The 12,299-nt window shown below is 39.8% G+C and overlaps 2 protein-coding genes across 5 annotated transcripts in view; both read right to left on the minus strand.

Annotated features, from left to right (window-relative positions):
- Nucleotides 1-1,021: 1,021 nt before the first annotated feature.
- The window catches only part of LOC115442665 (protein couch potato), a 208,867-nt gene continuing 197,589 nt past the window's right edge, over nt 1,022-12,299 (minus strand). For 2 of the 4 annotated variants that reach the window (XM_037440320.1, XM_037440318.1), the window contains exons 3-10: nt 6,724-6,801; nt 5,917-5,970; nt 5,753-5,815; nt 4,571-4,715; nt 3,525-3,697; nt 2,876-3,090; nt 1,840-2,053; nt 1,022-1,403 (exon numbers count right to left, since the gene is read on the minus strand). In XM_037440320.1, the coding sequence (XP_037296217.1) occupies nt 3,552-3,697; nt 4,571-4,715; nt 5,753-5,815; nt 5,917-5,970; nt 6,724-6,801 (486 nt within the window). In that variant the 3' untranslated portion in view covers nt 1,022-1,403; nt 1,840-2,053; nt 2,876-3,090; nt 3,525-3,551. The remainder of the gene's footprint in view (nt 1,404-1,839; nt 2,054-2,875; nt 3,091-3,524; nt 3,698-4,570; nt 4,716-5,752; nt 5,816-5,916; nt 5,971-6,723; nt 6,802-12,299) is intronic. The other 2 variants (XM_037440321.1, XM_037440319.1) reach the window with 2 other exon arrangements.
- LOC119189841 (protein WHI3-like) lies at nt 1,343-3,490 on the minus strand. The gene is made up of 4 exons (XM_037440510.1): nt 3,470-3,490; nt 2,876-3,090; nt 1,811-2,053; nt 1,343-1,403 (listed from the first exon to the last, which is right to left on the minus strand). Exons 1-4 carry the CDS (start codon nt 3,488-3,490, stop codon nt 1,343-1,345), a joined length of 540 nt encoding a protein of 179 aa, XP_037296407.1.

The raw sequence follows: 12,299 nt of genomic DNA on the forward strand, positions 1-12,299 counted from the left end.
TATTACCAAAAAGCTCGTCGAAGCATGCAGATAGTAGAATAATTGATTCACTATTCAGCGCGGGCGCGCACGTCGCCCTCGCTTTACTCACTAGTCATTAATTAGTATAATGATTACATTTAATTATTTAACTCTCATAAGGCCAAGGCTAAATTCTCGCAACAAGACTAAACCGAACGCGGTAGTGACGTCATCATTACCGCCACCGGCAACCGCCATGTCCAAGGGAACCCGTAACGTCTCACTGCAAACTTTCAACAAAACTCTACGAAGTACAAATGGAACCGAACAGTAATCACAAACATTGGAATAGTATCGAAAACTTTAGGATTTATTTGCAAGGCACAAGAAATTTTGGTGTCATCTAAATAGAGAAAGTCCTAAACGCGAAGGAACGAAAGGTCACTACTACTGGGGGTATAACGAGTATAAGGTCAACACGAGTCCGCGACGAGTGTGATGTATTGCACTCCACAGCAGACGGCCGAGGCGCGGCTCGGGCCGTCGGAACCAAGGCAACATACCAGTATGTATAGTTAATCTTTATAATTATTGCAATAGTTCCATATACAGAAAGGATCGTACGACCAACACTAGAGTGCCAGCGCTTTAACGAGTGATTGAACATTATAAAAATTACTAAGAAAGTAGGTAAATATAATTTGAAATAGGAAATTTATTTAAATACGCTACATTATCGAGGCTAAAACAAAAGTATCGTAATTATTACATACAACTTCATTTAAATCATTCAACTTGAAATATTATTTAACAAAACGTAATCTTTCTATGAAGGGCACCTTTGGTTTTTAGCTTATTCGAATGAGATATATCCTAAAATGTTTAATTTCTGATAATACACTATATTCATAACAAATCCTCTCAATTGTATACATCGGCCTTGTAAAAATAAATATACAAAACTTTCCCATACAATAAGTTAGTTGTAAATAAATCTTATATTACACAATAAAAGGGAATAATATTAAATAAACAGATTACATTTATACGAAATTAATAATTTTACATATTCTCATTAGAAAGGTAAATAATCAACCTGGAATGTTAATATTACAATTAAAACATGATCAATTTGGTTTAAAAACAACAACAACACCACATCCCCGACGCTGTGAAATACTATATTAAAGAGGAGACTGAGCACATCGCGGTCCTGCGCCTGTTCCGCCTTTCACAATGTTGACAATATTATGACGTCACGTTAGCCGTAGTGTGGGTATACGTATACGCTGGAGCAGTTGGTGTGTGCCCCGTCTCCTGTTGGTGTGGTTCCGATGCGATTCAGAGGATCGAGAGTGCGCGTCCCTCAGTTAGCTGGTTGTCAAGTGCCGAGAGCCACGAACGAACTAATGCTGTTCGCTCTCTTCTCCGCTTTTGGCTCCCTGTGTGGATGTAAACATTATATTAGAATAACGTTCACTGTTATTACATGCGGCATGTATCAATCGTGTACGTATGGCAGGCATTTATTTATCATCTAACGGTGCGTGGTGCATGGTGAGACATTAGTATTTTCTTAACTTTTAGAATTATGATCTTACAATATTTACTTATTATATTGAAGTTCGATTAAAATTATTAGATAATATCAGTCTATTATGGGAAAAAATACATACACATAAATACGAAAGCGTTAAATATGTTAATTTTTTTATCCTTTATTCTAATGGGCTAATGCAACGTGAATTAGCAACATGCTGAGGTAAATTGCAACCGGTACAAACTTTACAAAGAATATTTTTGATCTGTGTTTGTCATCACAGTTGCATCGATCCCAGTAGAATATTACCCCGTATAAAACATTATGCGCGTGCATACTTCATGTGCGAGAATCCAGCCGTTGTGTGCCATCTTATGCCTCGCATATTCGAGATGGATGGCCCCCTCTGAGCTGAGAAGCAGGGCTCCCTGCAGGCGTGCCATAGCCGCGGCGGCGTCCGGCGGACTAGCGAAATCCACGAAGGCCACCGGGCTAGTGGTGCCGCCGCCGCTGCCGGCGCTGAGCAGGCGAAGGCGCGAGAACCCCGGGCAGCTGTCGCCAGAACCCCGCAGCACGGTACTCAGTTGTGCCCGCACTCGTACCCCCGGCCCCGTCCACCAGTGTATAGGCATTATGATACTCGCTTGCCCAAGCGTTGTGTCGAAACACTTACGTTTACGTGTATGTACCGAGTCGGATCGTACGCGGTACGTGCCACCTATCGGTAACTTTGTGTCGCCGCGGCTCTCGTCGACAGTTTAGCTTTGCGTCTCTAACATAATGAATCGGTGCAACACATATTGCTTGCTTGCGAGTTGTGTCTAATTTTACCGTGTTGTTGTGTGGTTGCGACATTAGTTACCATTCGCCGTGTTCGCTTGTGTTCAATGTGCTTGTACGACTAATATGCGGCAAGAGTAACAGTGACGGTCATCATGCTCACGGTGGTACGGGTGCAGGCTTTCAGTGCTCGCACAAACAATTTCTACATTCGATACATTTATTGCAAAGCGATTCTCAAATGAAGAAATGTTTGTGCGAGACTTCACATAAACATAACAGTAACATAAAATCATTTAACGAAACAGTGTTTAAAGTAGACGACATTGTGATATTCGGTGCGACATGCACTGTGAAAAGTTAATTTTATTTATTAATTTGTAACTTCGTTTTACTTTTTAACACATATGACTTTGTTTATATTCCAATTGGTGCGTGAACATGCACATGACATTGTGTTTACAGTTTTCGACTGGAAATAATATCGATGATCTCATCCTTTCAATTGAAACTTTTATTCTAACAAGTACAAACCTTATAAATTTTCAGTCAAAAACTTGAAGCTGTTTACACATAGAGGGGAACGTTGTGTACCTGCTGAATATTTCCTTAAGCTCGTGCTCGGAGACGAACTGTCCCAGGTTGGCGACGAACAGGGTGGAGCAGGGCGGCGCAGTGTGCGCAGGGTGTGCGGAGTGCGCAGGGTGCGCGGCGTGGGCGGCGGGCGCGGGCGCATGCGCCGGCACCCCCGCGCCCGGCGACCCCAGCGCCGGCGCAGGTAGTACGCACGCGCCCAGCGTCAGGGGAGTCTACAGTCACCATACAATATATGTACAGTAAGCTACATCACATGTGAAACGATATCGATGTAACCAAATTAGATAGAGTCTGAATGGGCCGGCTCGAACGGCCTGCCACTGTAAGAAGGAAATCGACTTAAACAGTTTTGCTTGCTGGCGTGCTTTAGATAGTGCAAATTGGACCTTTTTTACAATAGGATTTTTGAACAATAGCTGACACAGAATAACTATTATTGGCACTCAACTTTTATTTCCCATTATCTGTTTGATTATGCTATAGTAGCTGTACATAGTATAGTAAATGTTTATTTTATTTGGAACAAAAAACAACTGTACAATATGTTTTATAAATCTAGTAAACTTATTAATTAAGTACCAATTATTGTACAATCAACACGATTGTACCCATAATCATAATATTTGAGATTGGTGGTATAGCTTACGTGGTGTGGCCTGTCGGCGGCAGCTAGTCAGAGGTAAGAGCGGACGGGCGCCATCTGCGGGTGGATGGCGGGATGCACGAGTCCGTGCGAGAGCGCCGGCAGCTCGCCGCCGTACGCTAGCGGGTGGTGCCACAGCTCCGCGCCGCCGCCCGGGAAGAACGGACTCGCTAGGTCTGCACAACACACGCACAATGAAACCTTACACAACACAACCGCAACTGCCTCTGTCATCTGTGTCTGTGTATCCTCGGTACGTACGCATAACGCATCTATGTGAATTAGAATACTATAGAAAATCATTATTTACAATGTGCCAACATGTTTTCACGCCGTAATTATTTGTAGATAAGTTTAAAACTGATTACATGGAATGCTAAGCAAATTAGTATTATTTAGATTTTATTGTGCAGTTTTACTGAACCAATTATAAAGCGTCTATAGATACCTGTAAGCAATTGTATACTCTTCTTCGTCTGGGCTGTTATTAATCATAAAATATTTAGCACATTTAGTTGACATCGATGTTCAGTAAGACGGCACAATATCAGATAGTTTTGTTTACTATCTACCGTATTATTGTCATGAAAACATGTAGAAATTGGTAACAGTGGTATAGAACCCGACAGATCGTTATAGTAGTTACGCGGAGCTATGCCTTGCGTGGTACGTGTAAGCGATCACAAGTACTTGTCCTTGGCGGTCGCTCGACGCCCCCATCTCGTTACCTACTCGCGTAAGAGTGTTTACAAGCGCCCAACGATAGCGTTTCGCCAGCTCTTTGTCGATAGCCGTTAATTGATTCGATCGTTGTGGATCTTCAATCACCAATCATCGACCGTCGATAATCGATCACTGATCACTAATCGTTATCGTGGATGGCGGAACGCTGATCGTGTGGCGGCGAGGTGAGAACAGGAACGCTGTATTGGTGTAAGGGTCGGTACACTGTACGTGCTATTAATGTGTCCGAGAGGCATGGTAGAGGTGTGGAGGCGGGCGGCGCGTCGAGCGAGCGCCGGGCGGTGTGTGCGTTCGGCGGTACTTACGTCCAGTGAGTGGGTGCATCAATGCGGGGTGTGCAGCTGGCGCGGCTGTGGCAACTGCCGGCTTCGGCTTGCTGACCTTCGTGTTGCTTTTAGCGAACTCCAGCCGAATCGTTTGCGGCATGTCGGGGTCGAACCGGACGCCCTGCTGTGAACAGCCGCGAGCGGTGCGGCGCTCCGATATAATGACGGAAGGGTCGGTTGCCGCGTGCTCCCAGTACATATGCGTCATCGACGCTGGGATTGGCGGTGGTTATCGCGTGTACGGAACGGGAAAGGTTTGCGTTTTTTAATTCCTGTGGTTAGAGCTGTTTGCGACGTCCCGGTTATTTTAATTACAATGAAATTAGGACACAGTGGGGTTTTTAAGTTGTATTCTGGATGATATAATTTATTGCAATATTGTTTCTCTTAGACAATATTAGCATCGAGGCCCGCGCCCGCGCCTGCTAGGTTGTCGAAACACAGTGCTTGGGACGTGACATCAAAATCTGTCAAACGGTGACATGCATTTGCGTATATACACTGTTATCGATCACACTCTTGCGACGCTCGGTGTCTGGTGGCGCGGTGGCGCAGTGGCTCAGTGGCACCGACTTCACGACCCGTGGTCTATTCGACATGTGCATGGGTTTAGCATAACTTACGATGCGGTTACTCGAGTCAGGAAAATGTTATTTCAAGTCTACTATGAAAATATTAACTATAGTGCTCGTTGGCAGTGTTTAGGCATGTGATGAAAGAGGTTTAGTAACACCGTGCTCTTATATGTTTTAGTATTTACAGTAGCGTATTAGATTTCACATGACGAGTATCTCGGTCTTTCATTGAGATATTGCCTCTGTCGTGGTACCTAACGTACTGTGTTTCGAAGCCATACCAATAGAGTTTAGGCGAAGTGTGTTGCGAACATTTCTCCTTTCATAGTTACTGTGTAATTTTCCGATCTGTAGGAAGTATCTGTTGTTGTCAATTTATTACTCATTTATTTAAATTAACTACGATTCATTTTGTTCTATTGAGTTTGTTCCAATTATAAAATAAATATATTCGAAATGTGTGATACATTCGGAAATGAAAATTGCATGCTACATGTTTCTTTATAAACATTGGACCAAACCCAAAAGAGTACAATAACCACTATAATATATCGGTGACGTTGTTAATGAGTTCTCTGATACTAACCTGAAGGTCTTGCTTGGCTGCCTCGGCGCCGGCTCTGGTATGGAACGTGACGAATCCCACGGGCTGCGAATCAGAATTATTTCGTAAATAAACTGTAATGGACACTTGTGTATCGCCCGTCGCCGGTCACAACCGAATCGAACGTAATATTTGCATAAACTCACCGAAGCTGTTTTCCCGTTCTTGCTCGTAACCTTTAACAGGGAACCCTCATAGCCCTGCGCAAACAAAATTACAATGGTTATTTAACTTCGTTATCTAAACAATCCGCCCGGGGCGTACAGGTTTCGGAAACTTTATAAAAATCGCCGGATACGCCCTAGTACGCATTACCGTATTACAGTGATGTCATTCACATCGGTTCGAATTATATTCACACAAAGAAACGTTTACCTACACGAAAAATGGTACGTTTTTGTGCCAGGTACGGGCATAAACACGCGATGGAACGCCGGGCCGCCCTCGGTTAGCTTTAGGCACCTTTATGTTTGTGGCGCCATCCGTACCAGCCGAGGATTGAGTGTAATCCTCCATATCGGTAGACAGAATCGATTCAATCCGAATATTACGAATCGGGCCATGACATTTGATATTTACGGCGCGGTAATCCGGACGGAGATCTAGTCGCGTCGCGTGACGGAACCGATGCGACGCCGCGTCGCGCTGTGGGCCCGCAGCTTTGTTTTATCTTCACCTCGCTACGCGTGCAACATTATTGTCACGCGGTGCACTAGTCTTTATTTAAATGATCGCACATTCATTACTCACAAGTGCAATAAAATTCTTGATGTATTACAATTTGAAATCAAACTTTATATATAGTTTACTAAGATTGTAATCATGTTTTGCGTTCAATAATGCAGGCACTAGAAGATAAAGTATATCAAACCTAAGTTTAACACGTACAAGAATATAAAACATAGTATAACAATTAATAAGAATAATAGGGAGTTAAAAATTGCCGTACTGACCTCATATGCTCGAAACAGCAGATAGAGTTCCCGTGGCTTGGCGTCCATCGGCAGACCGCTCACGAACAACGTCCGCACCTGCAACAATCACGACACATCAACACTACTCGAAACAATAAACACAACTAAACGGATGATATACAGACAACAGGTGCAACAGTCTGTCATCGCGTCGTAGAGGTGTGGAATTCCTTGTAATATCTCTTTCGTTTGGCGTCTATTTTAATATGATAATGAGGACATTAAATTTTAATAGCTTCAATTAATTTTAAAGAAAAATGTATAGCATTATTAAAAGACGATTTTGTTATCTCTTGTATTTGTAATAGATTAATATTAAATTGTGGTTGCTAAATACTTTAAATGAAAAAGTATTAATTTAAAAATTTGCCAAGTTAAAATCACAAAACATTCCCCTAACCAAAAGACTACTTTCCACCGCATTAAGTAAAGAAAAAAAAAAACAAATCCGTCACTAACAGACGGCAACAAAAGAAGTGTGGAAATCTTTTGAAGCGACCGCTTTCGATTCTTTCATTCATCGGCTTTGTAAACGGTGTGGCGCATTAATTTGACGGGTCCATTTAATGAAATAAAACAGACGCCTATAATGGCTGCGCGATTTGGCGCATGCGGGAAATGGAGATTAATTGCTGGCAACACCGACGGCCGCCGATGCCGACGCCAAAGACATCTTGTTGCTCGCTTTATTTATGCGATGCTCATTTTCTGTCTTCGCGCGAAGATTTTTATAAATAATCCGTGCAGAGTAATTAGTGACGTGTGGCTTTACGCTTTAGCTGTTGGTGGTTGTAAAATCAGTATAATTATTTTTATAAGCGAATTGACTTATATATTTTTTAAAGATACTGGTAATATATTTATGCATATTGGTTCGCAACATAAAATTTCTCTGCTTCTAGTTTGTGCCGTCATAGTGGCCTGAATCCCGCATGAAGAGTGACCAATGTTCAATGCCTAAATCTCTCTCTGTCTCACGTTAAGCTGTCTGTCGTGGTTGATGCCAAAGGCCAACATTCGTTTAGCCACATAAGAAAGCCAGTGAAATCTTTGAAAGTCTAACAATAGATTACATAAAACAATAGAGAATTACTCTAACGAAATTCAAGCTGTTTTCGCATTAACTTTGTTACGTGTGAGATTTATGCCATAACTCTTCTCAGGAGTAACTTTAACAAGAAATATTCTGACTTTATTAAGGCGATACCTCAAGGTCCATTTTCATACATTTTGTTTCGGCTTTAATCTGGGTAACTAAACAAGTATTGGCAAGTAAAGAATTTAAATTCACGTCTAGTTAGTGATTAGTTCTCGCAGTTGAAGAAAAACGTAAAAATAATTAATAATCATGGATATTTCGGCCTTTAAAATTTAATATGACGAAATTTTAAAGGCAGAAATATCCATGATTATTAATTATTTTACATTTTTCTTCAACTGCGAGAACTAATCACTAACTAGACGTGAATTTAAATTCTTTACTAGTTACCCAGATTAAACGAAAAAAATAAAATGCCTTAAATCAAAAATTTTTCAACGTTAACCGGCTAAACGTATAACGTAAGTGGTTGTATAAAATATAACCGTAAGAAGTGGTTTAAATAAATTTTAAATGTATCTGTAGAGGGCACAGGGTTGATTTATGTAGTTTTATCAATTCCGACACTTGCGCCGTGAGGGTGGTCCTCTCGTATATATTTTATCGTCGTCCGTGCCCCGGTCAGTACCGAAATGTCGGACCTTTATGTCGGCTATTTTCCGCTCGAATGCACGGGAATTCCCCGTTTCGTAGATACGATATTTTTACTGCGGTCTCTTTTAATACACACTCTTACATATTCTTTCGGTACGTAATTTTTAACCAATATACTGGAGTTTTAAAATTGGTTTGCTATCATGGAATGTTGAAATTTAAAAAAAATATATATATTTTTGTACAGAATGCTATTAAGGCAACACAGTAACTGAAACTTGCAATTCATTCCCATTTAACTGAAGTAATTGGACCAGCTGGCCGTTTTTATTAATTTTGCCGCCACATAACACTGTGCTTTATCAAGCTGATATTTTGAATTGTTACTAAGTTTATTATTACACTTTAACCTACGTTGATGTTATGATCTTTGATTTAGTGATCTAAATGTTCACATTTTATTATGACATGAGTATTTGTACCAGTGCCATATTTACAAATTCAATAATGCCGAAAATGCAATACTATGTTATAAAGTACCTACTTACATAGAATTATGGAGATCTAAAGCAAACTTTTAGGATCCAGTCTTAAATGAAATAAGTATTGAAATCTTAACCAACCTCAATGAAAACATTCTTAAAAACATTTCTTAGATTCTTTTCAGAATATATATTTTTCAGATAGGACACCCTAATAAAACGATTAATGTAATAAATTTCGTACCTAAGCTTGTATTTTATGTAGTAAATAGTTCTGAATCGCTGTATTTAGTTTACAGTTAGTACGATCCTTTATGCTTGCTATTTTCCGACCGAATGCCTTGCTTTGCCACTGGAAAATTTTACAACATAATATTGACTACGTATGTATAGTTATATTGCACTTTTAACCAAAGTGTGCACGTCACGTGGATGCATAGTTATTGTGAAGATGTTTTATTTTTAACAAGTGGTAACATCTACCGCATGTCTTTATATTCGAATTGCTAGGTTATTTGTGTAGTATTCATTAACACAATATCTTTTCAAATAAAATCCCAAACTGCCATTATACATGTTAGATTATAATCATTGCTGTAATAGACTTTTTGTTACTTCAATAAAAATACCGTTAAGTATTCTACAGTCAAGATAGCGTTATTCTATTGTACCCGGTAAAAACTACAATTAGACGTATCATACATGTGCTCACGGCAATACTGAATCAATCACAATTAAGCATGTTACAAACAAAAGAAGACGAGTACTAGTGCCGGCACACTTGCACACCTCTATATCATCCGAAGGCGGGGTCCGATGTCCGGTCAGTTTGAAAATTCCCCTCTCCAGCGACCATTTTACAGTCGGTTGCGCGCGGGCCCCCTATTGAGTTATGTTTCATACTCAGCCTTGATGGCAGAAAGGGAATTTTGTCAGAATAACTCAGCGACTAGAATGGTTTGTTTGCGGCGATGACTTTTTTGTTACGTTTGTTGCAAGTCCGGCCGACTCACGAGGGGAGTAATTAAATTAGTGCACACTGCACACGGATTTTCGAAATGAATAAGCTTTATTCGGTGCTGTTCAATTAATGCCTGCGTATTATTCGTGTCAATGATGCCCTTTTGTAGATTACAAGAGTAAACGTAGAGTGTTAGCTAATTACTTTAAGGGTTTAAGTTATTTTACGTTTTTACGTTTATTTTATTGGGCTACACTCACAAAAAATTTCAAAATCACCAGTGATCATAAACTATAAAATCTGATTTCTTTCCGAAATAAAAGTCGTGACATGATAAAAGTGTAGATAGTATTTATAATGCTCAACTCAATTTTACGCGTTCGCGAGTCGGAAAGCAAGACGAACATTTGATCCGTCCAGGGAGCCTGATAACATCTGCGCGGTGACATTAATGCGACAAAGAGGAAAAAATAAAATATTAAGCATTTTCGGGCGCGATATAAAAAAGGTATTTTTTTATTGCACACAGACCTACGAATGTCAAACCCATCATGAATGAATGATCAAAGTGGGATTGTGACGCGTTTGATTGCATCCCGTGGGTGGTTTACAAATACCATGGCCGCTACGTAATATGTAGAGCGGATTTATATTAGCGACGGTGTTGCGGCTTGCGGCGGGATATATCACTACACATCAACATAAAACATGTTTACTGCGACATTACGATAGTAAAAATACATTTTAATATTAATTTTAATCGAAATATATTCGGTTCGGCGTACCGAAGAGAGCGGAGAAATAAAAGGAACATAATTTTAAGTAGAATTACTTTTTATTTTACGACATAACATTATGGAGTTTGGAGGTAATTTTTTACACAAAACAATCATTTTATAATTATTCGAAGAATCGAGAATAGTTTAATATTCACAAGATTTTAATAAAAGATTTATTTTCACGAAATAAATAAAAGCTTATTCTATGAAATATTATATAATAGTTCAAAAGTGTTATAATACGTTCATACCTTTATTAAATGAGCTTAGGGCTTTATTATCTTATAAGAACAAAGTCACTCACACGAGCTCTATAATTTTAATAATACAAATTAATTTATGCCAGCGTGTCGAGTGGAATAAATTAATATATTAAGCTAAATTAGAAACAAAGTAATGGCATCTGCGCTTACTTATAACGTAATTCAACCTGTGATTTCATTAGATAATAATTTAAAAATATATCGATATTATTCCTACATCTATACTTCAATCTAATAATTATAAATGCGAAAGTTTGTGAACATTTTTGGACGTTTGGATATTTGTTAGAAGTAAACGCAGAAACAGTTGATCGGATTAGAATGATTTGGCAGTAGGCAGACCATGTTCTAGATTAATACATGGGTCTTCTATCCTGGTAATTTGCTCCCATGGGATATTATGAGATCCTTTAATCAGATCCTTTAAATAGATGGCGTTGATGTCGCGTCGTATAGATGACTATAAATTGCTACAGTGTTTTAGGGAGTTTCGTAGCTGGAAAATTGTTCTCATGCTAGCGAAGCCACGAGCAACAACAGTATGTTAAATTTTTTGGTCGCTTAGATACTTAACAGGTCATCTTCATTATCACCCTATATCTTTGTCCACTGCTGGACGTAGACCCCCTCCAATGTGTGCCATTTTACCCTGTCTTCGGCCTGTCGCATCTAGTTCTGGCCAGCGACCTTTCGCAGATCATCATTCCACCTACCTGGAGGGCGCTACTATGTTTGCCGAGCCCTGGTCTTAACATATCATATCATTTTAATATGAAAAATTTAAATCACAACCGATGGAATCCATAATAAAATTGGCATATCACTTACGTTAATATGGACCGTTGTGCGAGCCCGTCCAATTGTGCGACAATTGTGCAGGCGTGAATAAGCTTTCGACGGCGCGTCCAACAATCAACGATCACCGTGTGTATCCGTCCGTCCAAAATTAATTTAACGCCGTCGAGTGCAAGTGAATATAATAATTGTAATCGCCAACACCAGGACGTTCGTTAATACGGCAAACATTCAAACTAATTAATTGGTCGGCCATGTTGCGAAATAGACTGCGAATCGAAACGGGATTTAAAATGTACGCGGAGTACTCTCGGTGATATGACAGCATTTGCAAATTGTTTTGGGTAAACAATTATTCCCTAGTTGGAAGCGACAAGGTTCTGTGCAACTGCAACAATTGATTAAATTTAGTCATTCGTGTGGTTTCTCTAGCCTTTAGGTAACAGTGGCATAAAAGTCACAGACTATATTAAGCGATCAGCTTGATATTCTAAATTTTATGCTCATTACTTTATAAGGAATCTAATTACATTGGCAACATTGCGACGATGAGAGTTTTTAATGTTGAATGCGGAGCAAGTC

Source organism: Manduca sexta, chromosome 19, assembly GCF_014839805.1.
Source record: "Manduca sexta isolate Smith_Timp_Sample1 chromosome 19, JHU_Msex_v1.0, whole genome shotgun sequence".
Taxonomy (NCBI): Eukaryota; Metazoa; Arthropoda; class Insecta; order Lepidoptera; family Sphingidae; genus Manduca; species Manduca sexta.